The 14,812-nt window shown below is 44.8% G+C and overlaps 1 protein-coding gene across 2 annotated transcripts in view; it reads right to left on the reverse strand.

The window, feature by feature from the left end:
* The window catches only part of RREB1 (ras responsive element binding protein 1), a 125,478-nt gene that overhangs the window by 61,504 nt on the left and 49,162 nt on the right, over positions 1–14,812 (reverse strand). For both annotated transcript variants that reach the window (XM_068396693.1, XM_068396694.1), the window contains exons 2-4: positions 6,704–6,823; positions 5,163–5,365; positions 451–540 (exon numbers count right to left, since the gene is read on the reverse strand). In XM_068396693.1, coding sequence (XP_068252794.1) covers positions 451–540; positions 5,163–5,365; positions 6,704–6,823 — 413 coding nt within the window. The remainder of the gene's footprint in view (positions 1–450; positions 541–5,162; positions 5,366–6,703; positions 6,824–14,812) is intronic.

Below are 14,812 nucleotides of genomic sequence, written 5' to 3' on the forward strand. Positions count from 1 at the left end.
TCCCTGTGAAGGTCTGAGAGGCTCTTCTACACTGAGATGATTTAAAAATTGTGTCTTCCTGCTTCTTAATTTGCATGACCAGTAAAGGGATCTGTACTCAAACAGGATAAGAAAACAGGACTTATGCCTCATGATGGAAGTGGTTTTCTGGATCCTTGGGGTACCTTAAGCCATGCAGAACAGGACATGCATCCTTGTTTGAGCCACTGGGGGGTGGGGGGGGGAGTGTTCGGGAAAGAAGGGAACTACCAACCTTGGGGTTGGGTTTGTGCATTTTTTTTTTAAAGAAAATACAAGGGGAAGGCTAAAATAAAAGCAAAATAATTGACCAGAATTATAATGAAGCATTTCTGGTTTGCACATGAAATTGTTTTTCACCACTGCAAAACACACACTGGCAAACCAGACACTTAATAAAAGTAAGAAATCAAGAGCCGGTACTCTGCGTACCTGACGAATGTGCATAGTTAGCTGGTGCTGTGTAGTGCAAATCTTTTCACACAGAGGACAGGTATAGGAAGACTTCTCTTCTTTTGTTTCCTGGAAAAAAAACAAAGCAAAACAAAAAAATCAGAATGAACATCGATATAAAAGAACTCAAAAGTGTTACTGCCGAGGATGGAAAAAATATAATCCATCCTAAGTACAAAAGGCCACTGCTAACAGAACAACTTGCACGTATAGATTTATCATCTTGATAGATCCCTCAGGGCAGATTCAGAAACTTCTGAATTTATAAACAGGGGCCATTTCAACTACCACAGAAGTACAGCAGCTGTTTTAACAGCACACGGATACTCAGCAGTAGCAGCTTAGGACAGGAAGTGAAGGCAATTACTGCAACCAGCTCAAACTGCAAAGACAAATTTCGGTGAGCAGAAAGTAATTACTGGAACACCACCAGAATATGTCGGCAAACGCCACTAATCTTCCCAAAAGGTCTTTAATAAGCACAAGTCGTTGGGACTTGAGGTTTTCCACCCCATCTCGATGGCAAGGCATTAGGCTCAGTGCCCTTTTACAAAGGCTGTATGTTCTGCTCCACGGCTGACTCAGGAGGAAGAGCGGCGTTTACTGAATCACCAGCACCACTTCCCTTAGCGTCCTGTGTTTCTCCTGGAAGCATCCCATCCAGGCATACCGGCCAGGCCCAACCCTTCTGAAGCTTGCAAGATCTGATGAGATCATAGCAAGAAAGAGGTGACAATGCAGGAGTGTACGTGACACAAAAAGAACACATTATGAACCTAGTTATTCTCCACCCAGGTGAGAATCAAGAGTAACCATGGTCAAACCACGAGTACAAACAATGAAGCCGACCAGAAAGCTCAGCCTGATTTAAGTATGCCCTTGAGACACTGAGCAAAGCCGCCACTCTTTCAGCCAAGGATGAAATGGCACTCTCGCAGGAACCAAAGGCGTTTTCCTGAATTGTCCGCAAGAATGGCTACTGCATGACATAAATGGTATTTTCACCACCTCACTAACAAGGCAGGCGTGGCTTCTGCACCACTGCCTGTATATTAAAAGGAAGATAGTCTGACACTGAAGATTAAACCTCAGTTTTCTGTAGAATGATGCAAATCTTCAGCTAGGTAGATCCACCTGTTACCTACACTTCTGGTGACAAAAAAGTACAAAACCATCTCTGCGTGACCCATGGGAAAGTATTGTATTTATGCCAAAGGACATGTTCTGCTGAACCTCTTTGCTGGCTATATTAAATACCATGAAAACAGGCAAAAAAGAAAACCCACCCTCAGTAGCTCTTTAGTTGGGATGGAGTTGATGGGTATGAGTGTATGTGCATTTTCTCTCTCCATACAGCTCTTTTCCCTCATCGCTATCCCAAAAGTCATCAACTCAGAAGCAACCATTTCCAGATTGTCAGACCCAAGCATTTGTGGAGAACACTGAGAATGACTAACCCAAGCCACTGTGACAAATTCCCTGGCATGTTAGGAGGAAAGGTCCTGATACACTGTCAGAGAAACGTTTTTTTAAGTCTCAGTAAAGCAAAATCCCCTCCTACATGATTTGGGGAACCATTCTGGAGAGTCCTCTATTAAAAATTTAACACTGTGTTTTCAAAAATAGGGCCATGACAATTTTCTATTAACTTCAGTTAATTTCTATTAACTTCCAATCCTGTGGACTGGATGAAGAGATACTTTCCCATTTTGCCTGCAGTAAACAGAATTTGTGACCTTGCTTCTAAGAGTAGCAGGACTGCAACAATTAGGTTCTCCCACTCCTCCCTACTGTTTCTCTTGTACATCTTTTTCTAACTGTATTTCAGGGCACTCCATCCTAAAGCTCATCACTGTAGGCCATGCACACGGGCCAAGGCCTAACATACTATTACTCACAAAACATTAGGAAGCAAGCAAGCAAGGCTGCCATTATGAAGTCTGAATACCCCAAGAAAACTAAAACACATTATCCCAGTGCCCCCCCTTTTTATACACAAACATACAATTTGCACACGCTCATTTCATCCTACTTAGAAAACTTTTATTTTACTATATGCAACCTGTCTGTGGAGTAATGCTCACCTCCAATTATACTGCAACCTTGTTAAAGTTGGCTGAGGACAGAGAACAAACACACTGTGCCATGAGGAAAATCCCTGCAGATGTGCCGATGGTTTAGATGGTGTATAATCCGCAGGGTACTTCTGTGAAATTATCAACCTACTACTTTTTTTTTGCCTCCCCTCCCGCCCCCAAGTTGAGTGCTGCAGTTCTACATGATGCACTTGATTGTTTCAAAGCCTGCTTTCTAGACTGCCTGCTCTTTGAATCAGCAAATTAACAGAAGATAGAGTAATTACTGGTTCACCTTGAAGCAAAGATCAGAAACACACAATAGCTCAGCCAGAGCTGATTAGTATTGAATCTGGGGTTTATTATTAACTAAAACCCAAACTTTCTCCAGTAGTCACACAGGGTACATGCTGCATACCGTAACATAGCTCAAGCAAATCCGGCGTAGCTACAACAGGAATGCTGTTGACTGACCCAATCCAGACCAAAAAAACATTAGCATCCCTCCTGTAAAAGCACCACCACTCACAAACGTAAAACATAGCACTCAGGTACCCCACCGGAGCCAGGCTGGTGAAAACACACTTCCTGAACTTAAAAGATAAAATTAGCAGCTAATTTGTTAGCTACTCTCCCTTTAGTAAGTCAACCTGGCAGGACTGCTCTGCATTCAACTGATAGCAAATGCTCTTGGAGTTGTGTATTAGGTCTACTTGTTTTTCTCCAGCTCAAAGAAACACTTTTTACTTTCTTCAAGAGCAAATCAAACGAGAAGTCAAAATGGATGCAGGTTGATGTAAGAACATGTTTATTAGACTATGGGTAGACTAGAGCCAAGATAAAGTCAGCATTATAAAGAGAACCATAGACTGTGGGACAAAGGTTCAGGGCAAAATGTTTTGCTGCCAACTCGTGGGAAACTGCAGTCAGACCCAGAAAATTAGCTAACTGTTATTATCCTTGAAATTATAATAAGGGGCACATTCTGACCAGGATCTGAGAGCTGTGCGCTGCTACACACTGAAACAATTCAGTGCTTTCATTCTGCTACTCTGAAAGTGGAAATTCGCTGTATTAGAGGTTGCTAACCCGATTGATACCCACTTAATATTTCACATCTCACTTCTATTTTCTCAGTAATGTAGCCATTTGCCCCTCAGGCAATAACAATCTTTCAGCCTGAAAACAAATAGGCTATTTACTATGTTTTCAATGTATTTGTTTATTTTTATGCTGTAAGAATCCCTCTTAATCCTGTCACATTTACTCTCGAGCTTCCTTTGATTCGATGCCCATTGACATATCAGGTGGAATAAAGGTCACTAACGCTAATAAACTTCCCTGAAGCCAAACCACGTGGTGTACCGGCGGACAGCTGTGCAGTAGCACTGCCACTGAGACTACTCTGAACTCCAGTGCCTCACTTCACATGATGAAATCAAGGAACTGGGGCAGCCTCTAAGTGGGAATACTGCAAATAAACCTTAAAGCCAGGTGCTAGACAATACAATCCCACAAACACAGCTGCCCATATACTGCCCAGGCTCTTCACTTAATAATGTTCATTTACAGTTAATGGCTTTTAACTCCTTTCAAGCAAAAAAATCCAAGACAAGTCATAAGTCTGTCAACTGGGCAGCTACTTGGCAAGCTATTAATAAACTACTATAGGAACATCACATGAGTCATGCCTCTCAACCTTTCTGGTCCCTTTTAGATCTTGATTAATTTACAAATACTCTGTGCTTCACCACGAGCTCTGAAGTCAAATGGACACAGGGATTTGGGGTATTTCTTGATGTTCTGCAGCACTTTCATTGGTAAGGCTTGGCCCAGCAGGACAAAAACATGGATATAATCACAGCTTTAACTGACACGACTCTCTCCTTTCAGTTGTTTAGAGCAATATTACTATCAACTGGTGCCATCAACTGGTAAATGGAAAAAAACTGATGAAAGCTAGATACATTTACTCTGCAAGATCTGTACAAAGCATTCTGCAATAGCTCTTCATAGTTTTATTAACAATGAAGTAAAGGCACCTTACACTACATACGTGTGAACTGAGCGTCCTGATGGATGTTTCACTCTAGCACCACCGTTAACTTTAAATCACTTGGATCTTCCCTTGAGACAGCTGCACACCTCACGAGAGGTCCCACACGATGGCTGAGTCAACCCCCCTGCCACACCACTCTGCTCCTCTCTGAGTTGTTTCTTTTCTCCAAGTTTCATGAAATGAACTAGTACCCCAACAGATTAGGTGAATGCAAGAGCCTGGAGAAGGGATGCAGTGGGGAACAAGCAGCAATTCTTCAGTGGCTTTGCCACTGCTAGTGGCATCTGCTAGACCAGCTCACCATTGCATGACATCAGAGCTCATGCTCAATTGTTTTACATGTGAATCCAAGCAAGTGGACCCCCTCCATTCCCAGTTTTCTAAAGTTATGTCCTGGAGAGCCACCAGAAAACATACATAGAGGAGCAATGGCAGAGGCAAGAAATACCAGCTGAAAGAAAAAAGGCAAAACAATCAAAGAAACATAATTATGTCTTATCACTTCCCATGCAGCTGCTTGTCTCCCCTTTGCCCTCCCTGCATTTGGGTTTACACACCTGGTTCCTCCTGCCAATCCGATTTGGTGCAGGAGACTTTGAGGGGGATTTGACGTTTTGAGGGTTCCCACCGTTTTCAGCAAGCTTCCCCACATTCATCACTGCTGACATCATGGCGTCAATGGAGGACAAGTCTGCTCCGTCCAAACTGTTGGGTGAACTTGGTGATACCTCGTAGCTGTTTAAGCTTTCCAGCTGCTTCTCTGGAATTACAAACAAAAACACATATAGGAGTTGCTAGGTCATCTGAAAAAAAAAAATACCACAGTATTTTCAGCTGCCCGTAACTCGTGCCACACTCTGCTGGATCATCATGGAGCACAGGCAACAGCCCATAATAATTGGAGTTCTTGTAACAGGAAAAGTTCCTCCTATTGGAACACATAAAGTACACATTTCTTCTCATAGGACATTCACATTATCTTCATTTTCAACCTTAATTCAGCATGGGGCTTATAGAGTGATTTACCTTAAACTCTCTTGCTGTAAAATGATATTATTCATGGTACCTTGTGATCACCATGGACTGGTAGAGCAGTACTGATGAATGCACGCTCTGGCAAGCACAATCATTCAAGCAAGCACGTGTTTTGAGCAGAACTGCACAATTAAGGCATTAGTAACAGAGTGTAGGTTATTGGGTTCTCCTTCTAGCATAGCTTAAGCCAGCTCTGTATATGGAACAAGGTAAATTAGCAAAAATCAAAACAAAACCCCAAATCCCCCCAAATGCCTCTTTACTGCCACAGCTGGCACCTATGTAGATTTTTTTTCTTTTTGGTCTACCAAGCCATATTAATCCATGGAGCATATGTGCTACATCCACGACTAATGCCACAGCTAAAGCTGTTCAGATTCAGACTTCTCCATCATATTCTGTATGTAGCAGGGATGCTCCTGTCTCAGATAACAAATTCAAAACACACCTAAAATCTCATCTCTGGTTTCTCAACATACAGACACGTCAAACACACAGGTGTTCCACTTTCCTCTTCACGAGTTTGAAAAGAAAAATGCTTTCAAACTAAACACTCCTTTCCCCCAAAAGAAGTCTCCCAAACAAAGAGGAACACTCTGCAAGTCCATTGCTCTGTCATCTCTGCTGGAGAGCACAGAATCTTAATGTGTGTGAGAAAGTCACTGTAACACAAGAGGATGTGAGGGTGAACAGGGAGAAACACGTTTGTCTGTCAACATTTGATCTCTGCATAATACTGTCTTTGGAAGATAAGTTTGAGCATTATAAACAGGTGGTTTTTTGAAGCTAAGTAATGTGGTGCCAAGTTACTGGGAGCCAAGAAAATCTTAGTTTGGAAGCCTGCAGTGGTAGTCGAGTATTTATATGCCCATGCTTCTGCTCAACCTATTTTATGCTTTTCAGACAGATAAAGGTTAGGGATGGGGAAGTCACCCGTGTTTCTGCTCAATGTATCTTATACTCTTCACACAGATAAGGGGTATGGATGGGTAAGAAATGCTTCTACAAGCCTTAATCAATACCTGAATGTACAGAGTCACACAGAGCTAGTCAAACTAGTTACCTTCATTTTTATCCCCTGATTGACCGTGGCTCTCTTCTTGGTTGCTGGTCTCCTCACTTAGTGTAGTATGTATAGTAGCGTCTGGCTCTTCAGCCTCTTCTTCAGCAGCACCCTCTAGCACTACGTAAGGGAAAAGGGAAAAAGAGAAAGGGAGTAAGTTTTTCTGGAAGCCATTTTAGCAAAGTAAGACTACGGCCCTTTAGTTTGAGGGCTCCCCTCACTGGCACACAGGTCTGATGACAGAAGCACGTAAATAGTGCCAGCACAGGCAAGCCCCCACTCCCACGAGTAGCTGGGCACTGGGCTGGGAGCTGCTGCTGCCTCTGCCAGTGGCGAAACCTGGGCAAATGAGGAGAGGAAACCCTTACCAGCTTGGTCCTCAGTATTCAGCCAGCAAAAAAAAAAAGAGGAGGAAGAGAAGGAGAGAGCAAGCCAGCATATCACTGGTGGTCGTGACATTTCGTTGAGAAGGTAGAAGAATATTCTGCAGCTAAAGAACTTGCAGCTAGGAACTTAAGTAATTCAACTTCATATATATCCCCCTGTGCCCTTCTCTTCTTGGAGGATCAACATCTACTCCAATACATGAATTCATGGTCAATTTTCTTTTTCTTCCTTCTAGCAGTGGCGAAATGACTACTGAGGTTTCTGGGACCATTTGGCACATTCCTTGCACCCACTGCCCAAGGTTTTCAGATGAGTTGAAGATATAAGCAACCATTGTATGTGCTGACAGAATTTCTCCATACCTGCCTCTGAAACCACAAACTTGTCATGCTATCGTTGGGGTTTCAGGAAGGATGCCTGTTCTGGCTGGAGAATGACAGGGCAGTTAAACATCATTTTTAGAGGTGACAGGGAATGATCAATGCATGAGAAAGAGAGGAGTTCTCTGCCCATGGCACCCACAGGGACAGCCTCTGGAAAAGGTTATTTCTAATATGGAATACTACTGATACATTTTTAATGGAGAAATACACCTTTATAACCTTACAAGCAAAACAGTTCTTTCATTATGGAAATGAACACACTGTGGACATTTCATCATCTCGGATTTTCAAATTGCATCCAGCAGATTTAATACAGGTTTTCCTTTTTTCAGAAAGCAGAGATCATCAGCCTCAAACCGCGGTTAAATCAACAGGACTTGTTCCTTTTAAAAAGCATATTCTCAAGGATGACATGCAAATCAGTCACATAACACATCTTCAAATGCTGTTTGTACAGCATTTGCAAACAATAAATGACTATGGTATCATAATTACTGATGTTTTAGAGCACACAAGAAGAGGCAGAAAAAGAAAGGGCCCGGTTTCTGCTCCGTCCACTTGTGCCAGGCAGTTCCTCATTTCACCCAACGCCAGAAAAAGCAGCAGATTCAAGTTTCCTACGTTTAACTGCCGACCTTCTTAGGAGCAGCACAGAGATGATGCGACATAGCAAGCCAGTGCAGTCTAGAGACAAAACCTAGGACCCAACTAAGCCCAGTGTCTAAGGCTCTGGCTAACACCAACTCCTTAACAAACACCATTTTCAGTTTGCATCTTCAAAAACAGAGAAAAAGACTAAACCATTCTTCTGTATTTCCTTCAGTAAGGATGGGAGCTGTTTATCTGTTTCTCTTTATTTTGTCTTTTAACTGTCATAACTTTGCTGTTATTTTGTTCATCTTTTAAAAAGGTTCACCTCATTCAAGAGCAACACAGCAACTTCTTCACCCCCCCATGTGGTAGCTGCCTTAATTTTGATCAGAAAAAGCACAAGAGAGTTATTTTCGAGACTGGCCTAGATCTTCTAAGTTGCGTACTGTATCTGCTTAGTATCACCAAAAATAAGGACCCGTTTAAATTGGACCAGTTCAAATTATTTGGAGGGATTTCTGTTAAAACAATGCAAGTAAGTGCTTTAGTCCTTAAAAAACCCAACAAAACAAAACAAGTCTTCCTTCCAAAATAGACCTATTCATTCCTTGTTCAGTCAACACCTACGACATTGTCACTGCTGTTTCATCCTGGAAAAAGTCAATCTGTTGTGTAACTGTGAAGACTCCTGTGTTGGCCAAGGTAACTTTAAGATTGCTGAGGAGTTTCCCAGAGAACTAGAGTCAGAATTCCTACTGCTGCTTTTAGCAACAGGGGAAATGTGAAATGCTCATCACAAAGAGAAGAGGCAGGCATACACGCACACGTTAACAAACCTACCTCCTGCTTTTGAAACACCTGCCAGCTTGCTCTCTGTTCTTCTTTCAGAAGGAAAACTATGTATTATGCTGTTACAGCCTTTCGTAATTTCTCTGAACCAACAGCTATTTTATTTCCGAATCTAAATATCTTCCTGCTAACGCCAGCAAAGATGTATAGTCACAGATCTTGTTTTTAAAACCATTTTCCGTACATTAAAAATTTCCTATTTTGGAATCAGTCGAAAGAGCGCAACTTAATTTCTGCAAAAATAGGTATTGTTGTTGCACGCTTTTATTTACATATGTGTTTTCCAATCTCTTGCATGAAGCAAAAATACACCTCTGAAACAAAGACAACGGCATGAGCAACATACATTGATTTCAGAAGCCTAACTTTCTATTTGCAATAGGATATAGAAACAATAAGAATACTGGGCCAAATCACTCCTTCCTGTGGGAAAACCCATGGCAGAGTGCCTTTAGGCAGGAACATACTGAGAGATTTCTCTTGCAGCTTATTTTTTCTTTTTTTTTCTTTAAATAAATGCATCACTGAGGATGGGGAAGTGGTTTTTTTTTTTCCGCAGCACCTATGAAACTCAGGGAACCAGACAGGGAGCAACCAGCATGGATGCCCTATGCCATTCTGCCTTCAGGACTGCAAGCTTTCTCAGCTCACACCAAACGCTCCTGCGTGTGTCTTGCTGATGGAGCCTTCTTCCTCCCTCTCCCCAAAAGAAAACAAAGACCTCCAGGAAAGAGGACAAACAGGAAACAGGCTGGCAAACAGTTCAGCCTCAGGTTGCATTCAACATCGGACCAAAGCCTCTAGGAAACAGGGAAGTGGTCACAAGCATTCAAGTAATCTTCTACTTTAGAGAAACCCCCCAGTGTCACAGTCATCCTCTGTGAAAAGGAGGAAAAGCAGAGAGTGAAAGAGTGAGAGCACTAACACACGTGAGGGGGGCAAAAAAAACCACCAAATAAAACAACGCAGCAGCCCTCTTTGCATGGCCACACCAAGAGACCTGGCTCTTCTGTGGGAACGTGTCCCCTCCGCTTGATGTTGCTGAAACCGTGAAACTGGGGTAACTTTGATCCCACAGAGAAACCTGAGGGGCCTTTAGCTACTGCTTCTGTGAGAGGCCCACCCCTGATGCCCCATATAACCAGCTAATGCGAGAGTCACTGAGAAAGCAGAGCTAGAAAAAAAAAAACCTTGTTGCTTCCCATTCAGTCTGTACAGGAAGACACTTGCTAGACCTATTTCCTCCTTTGGGATAAAGTGTGACTCCACCGTATGTTAAAGCTGAGCCCATCAGCAGTTACTTCCCCCCTCCGCTTACGTGTATTTATTTGTATTTAATTTTCTTGTTTTAAGACCACTCTCAACAGTTACAGCTGCTTCTCCTTCTGGTAAAGAGCATCATGGATGAAACAAAAAGGAGAACATGGGCCACAGGGGAAGGAAGAAGAAAGGAGAAGAAATGATGAGTCTTCAGAGTCACAATCACTTGACTTTCTGTCGAGAGGCGGCTACACAAGCACGGAGCAGCATGTCCTGGCCCCTGGGAGCTCGTACAAGTCTCTGCTCCACTTTGCTCCACTGTCTTTGCACATGAGCTCTCCCTTTGGAATAGATAGGAAGAAACGCACAATACAGGCAAGGAGGGGGAAAACCTGGTGTGTAGCACAAAGCTGCTCATTGTTTTGCCTTCCGAAAAAAATCCACATTAACGTTAAAGTAGAAGCCATGCACTAATTGGGCCAGGGAAAGATTAACACTCTCAGCCAAATACTTTTATTGGTTTCATTAAACATGCTGTAGTACGTAGTACAGAACACGGGCAGGGAGGAGAAACAGGGGAAACAAATGACAGGTTTAGGAATGTGCACCCCCACACACATGCTTTTCAAACCACTTTTTCCCATGAGGCCCAAACAGGAATCCTGACCCTTCTTCATCATTTCCATCTTAGCAACGCTATTAGCTTATTCAAGGTTTTCCCACTGTTTTTTTTTTTCTAAGTGGTAGAAAAAATACCAAAGGATTATTTAAATGAAGGCCAGACCTTCTAGTATACAAATTTAGACGAGAACAGAACTTCAAAGAGGGATATCGCATTTGAATAAACAGAAGTTTACCATTTACCCTTGAGATTATAATACCTAAGAACTGCTACACCACACTCCAAACCGTGTCTGATGCACTGGTCTCCTACTAGGTTTCTACACAGAGGAGCAGATTTTACTCCCAGAGCACAAGGCAACATTCCCAAGCACAAATTGTTACTCCCACCCCAAGAGATGCGCACAATCACCTGCACTATATCTTGAACGTGAGTTTGCATCAAAGCTGGCAGGAAGGAAAGAGGGTGAAAAGGCGTTGTGTGGGAAGAAAAAAGGGTTAACACTATTCAAAACCATTGCCTTGAGGCAAAGGAAAACCAAATGAAAAAAGTTTTCCCAACTGACCTTTTTAATACCAACTCTGCCCTTGCTACTGAAGTGTGGTGCTGACTCGGTACCCCAGCGGTAGAGAATTATACTGGCAGCATCACCTCACTGTCACCACTGCTGGAGCACCAGTACAGAGCAGCCTATGAGGAAAGGAAGACAGGCATAAAAAGAAAGACAGTGGCACAGGAACCTCTGATGGTCATTCTTTCACCTAGCATTTGGTAAAAACTAAGAATGTTACCCTAAAGGTTTTGAACTACCTGTAACTAGTATTTTCCTCTAGGGAAAAACAAAGCCAAACAAAACAAACCCTCAAAGACAAAAACCAAAAGGAGCAATGTCTCTTGGAAGGTACTCTCTGAGTAAAAGACAGACTGCTCATCTTGCTATCAGCTCTCTGAGCTATTAGGAATAGAATTGTTTTACCTGTGTTAGAGCACATATAATACTTTGCTTCCTAAAATAACTCTACAAATCCACATCCCTATGCCTATTCTTACCTAACATGTACACAGATAGATACACCCAGACACAGAATAAACAAGTGAAGCACATGCTTGAGGCCATGCCTTCAAGCTGAGCTAGGGACCACCTTCTGTTTTGAGGGCAGGGCAGGGGAAGAAGCAACAAACAAGAATCAGATGACCCCCGTATTTCCAGATTATTTTGTATACTGCTGCTACAACACCTAGCAGTTAGGCTAAATTTTAAATATCCAAACACATTTACTCCTTGTGTTTTATTCCCTTGCATGCATGATGGGATATACGTGTGCATTTAGTTTTTATGTACATTTTGAAAGTCACCTTCTGATGACCTATGGACCACTAATGGTCCTCAGGACTTTGGCTTAGATGACCAAAAGCATCTCTCCATAAAGCATACCAGAACCTGAACTTAGTTAATGCCTTAAGTGAACGACAACTCTGAATCACCATGATACTCTGGTATTACATTGATGTAATACACTGACAACAAGGAATCTATACTAATGCAACAGTGAGAATCTGGAAGGGCAAAGCAGGGCTTTCCTGAATGAAGTTCACCTCTATGGTCCAACTAGTTCACAGCAATGCATGGAGACACCAGGCAGCCTTAACATAAAATGCATTCGTACCTATCTTCTTGGCCCTGCGCTCAGTTTGCTAACTTGAACAGAGCACCCATGTTTGCTCCTTTCGCAAGTGCTGTGTGCTGTGGGAACAGCCCTCACACAAGAGACTGTGGTCTTGCTAGGACAGAAAGGAGAACCGAGGCACACGCTGCTTCAGCACCGAGAGTGAAAGCAAAACCCGACGGCCCCCAGGCTCCCAACAGGAAAGCCCAGATCTCTGCCAGCATGCTTGGTAGGCACCTCAGAGGGTTTGATCCGAGCCTACTCAGAGCTCCTGACCAGCACTGCCATTTGCGGGGACGGCAGCGCCACACAAAACACACAGCACCGCAAGAGCTGCAATAACCTGCAGCTGCATTTAGGCTCAACAGCTGCTGATGAATTTTGAGATTTCTAATGCCTTAGCCCTCCTCCCCCTCAACCAAAGAAGTATCTACAAACTGTTCCTCATCCTCGCTGCTCGTATCAGCTTGTGGGTGAGCACCTGGCCCTCCAGGAAGCCTTTGTCACCAAACTGCAGACAGCTTCGAGAGCTTGTTCAAGCAAAAAGGATACTGAGATTTGAAGACAGCTTACCAAACTTGGGGGCCACGAGCACCACTTTTAGACACACGTGAAAAAATAAAGTCAGGACAACAGCAGAAGAAAACAAGCAGCTGTAAGCAGACATCCGTCCACTCCTTCCCATGTAGACAACTGCAAACACCCCTCCATCCTCATCCTTGCCTGCCCACGCAGCCATCAGGAGGCCGGTGGGGAGGGGGCGCGGCTCCCCCTAGTCACCGGGAACCATGGTGATGCAGAGGGAACACGGGACAAGAGGGGCCTTGGGCCTTCCCCGGCACATCCCCTCCCCTGCGCCCTCCCCGCTGGCTGAGGAGGGACACAAAAGCAATACTGTCTGTCCTTATAAGCTCTGCTTTGCATGTGTTCAGGGAGCGGGGACAGCTGTGCAGACGGCTCGCAGAGTTCCAGGAAGTCGATGTGTTTCTTGGCTTTGACTCCAGTTTATTTGCCTCAGATGAAGTGGCGACCCGAGAAAGTCCCTTCGTGTCCCCCCCCGGGCTGGCACCGGCTGCAGCGGGGTGGCCCTCCTTGGGACATGGCCCGGGGGCTCTCCCCACACCAGTCAGCCTTCCCCGGTCAGGCCGCCGTGTCTCTCCCTCAGACCAGGACTGGCTCACATCCCGCTGGGCAAGGGGACAGCCTTGGGACGCAGTGTGGGCGAGGGTGGGAGCCCGGAGCAGAGCCAGGGACTGGAGGGAGCGGGCCCTGAAGGCTCTTCCCTCGGCAGGCGGGATGGAGGTGTCTCACAAAGGCGAGAATGGGTCAGGCAAGTCGTGTCACACTGCCTGCCAAAACTGTCGCTGCCCATAGGGCCCCCGAAACAGCTGAGGACAAGGTAAGAGAGGAGCGGCAGGACAAAACCGTAGCGAGGACAGTGGACGCCTCCATCACGCACGTCTCCCTGCCCAACGGGCCAAGGAAGAGGAGGTGCGTCTGCCCGAGAGGAGCCTCAGCGACCCCGCGGAACCACGGCCCCAGGACACAAAACCTCGTCTACTGCTGCTGCCGCCGGCTCAGACAAGTGAGAGGGGACAAGGGACGCAAAATGAGGAAACAATCTAAAATGTAGCTCTGTGGGTTTGTTTTTTTTTTTTCATTTATGCTTTCCCGTGCCAAACCCAGTTAACTTAAAACCCAGAGTGAGGGGAAGCTATAGGTTGATGTCCCATCACCTACAAGGCTAAGCAAGCACTGTGCTGAGGGAATGGGATACTTCTCCAAGAGCCCGAGGGATGAGCTAGACAGATTGCACTTGGGAGAGCCACATGGAAAACATTTCTGAGTAACAAAGAAGAAAGGCAACCTCCCCTCCAAACAGTCCTAATTACAGCACCCCTCGCTCTGACAGAGCCGAGGCTGCAGGGATGTGGGGTGGGCGAAGTGGGATGCTGGGCTCGGACGGAGCTGACATCCCCAACAATATATGGCCAGTCTAAACCACGGGATATCTTGTCCTTTTAAGGTGGGCCAAGAGCAAGCATCTGTGCAGCAGCAGCACAGCCCCAGCCTGCCATCAATAGCCCCTGGTGTCACTGAAAGAACAGGGGCTCCTGTGCCGTACCAACTGGCTGTGCAGATGCCCAGGCACCCACACCAAGAGGAGACAAACCGTCCGGTTGTTCCTCCGCACAGCATCATGGAAACAAGAAGGAACAGTAACAACAAGAGGAAGAAACGCCACGAAACCATGCGGCCAGGCTGCTCACTGGCAATTGGCACCTGCAGCTGTCAGGGAGGGAGGGAGGAAGGGCCTGTCCCCGTCCCCGTCCCTCGCCCTGATGGCCAG

The sequence above is a fragment of the Nyctibius grandis genome, chromosome 3, assembly GCF_013368605.1.
Source record: "Nyctibius grandis isolate bNycGra1 chromosome 3, bNycGra1.pri, whole genome shotgun sequence".
NCBI lineage: Eukaryota > Metazoa > Chordata > Aves > Nyctibiiformes > Nyctibiidae > Nyctibius > Nyctibius grandis.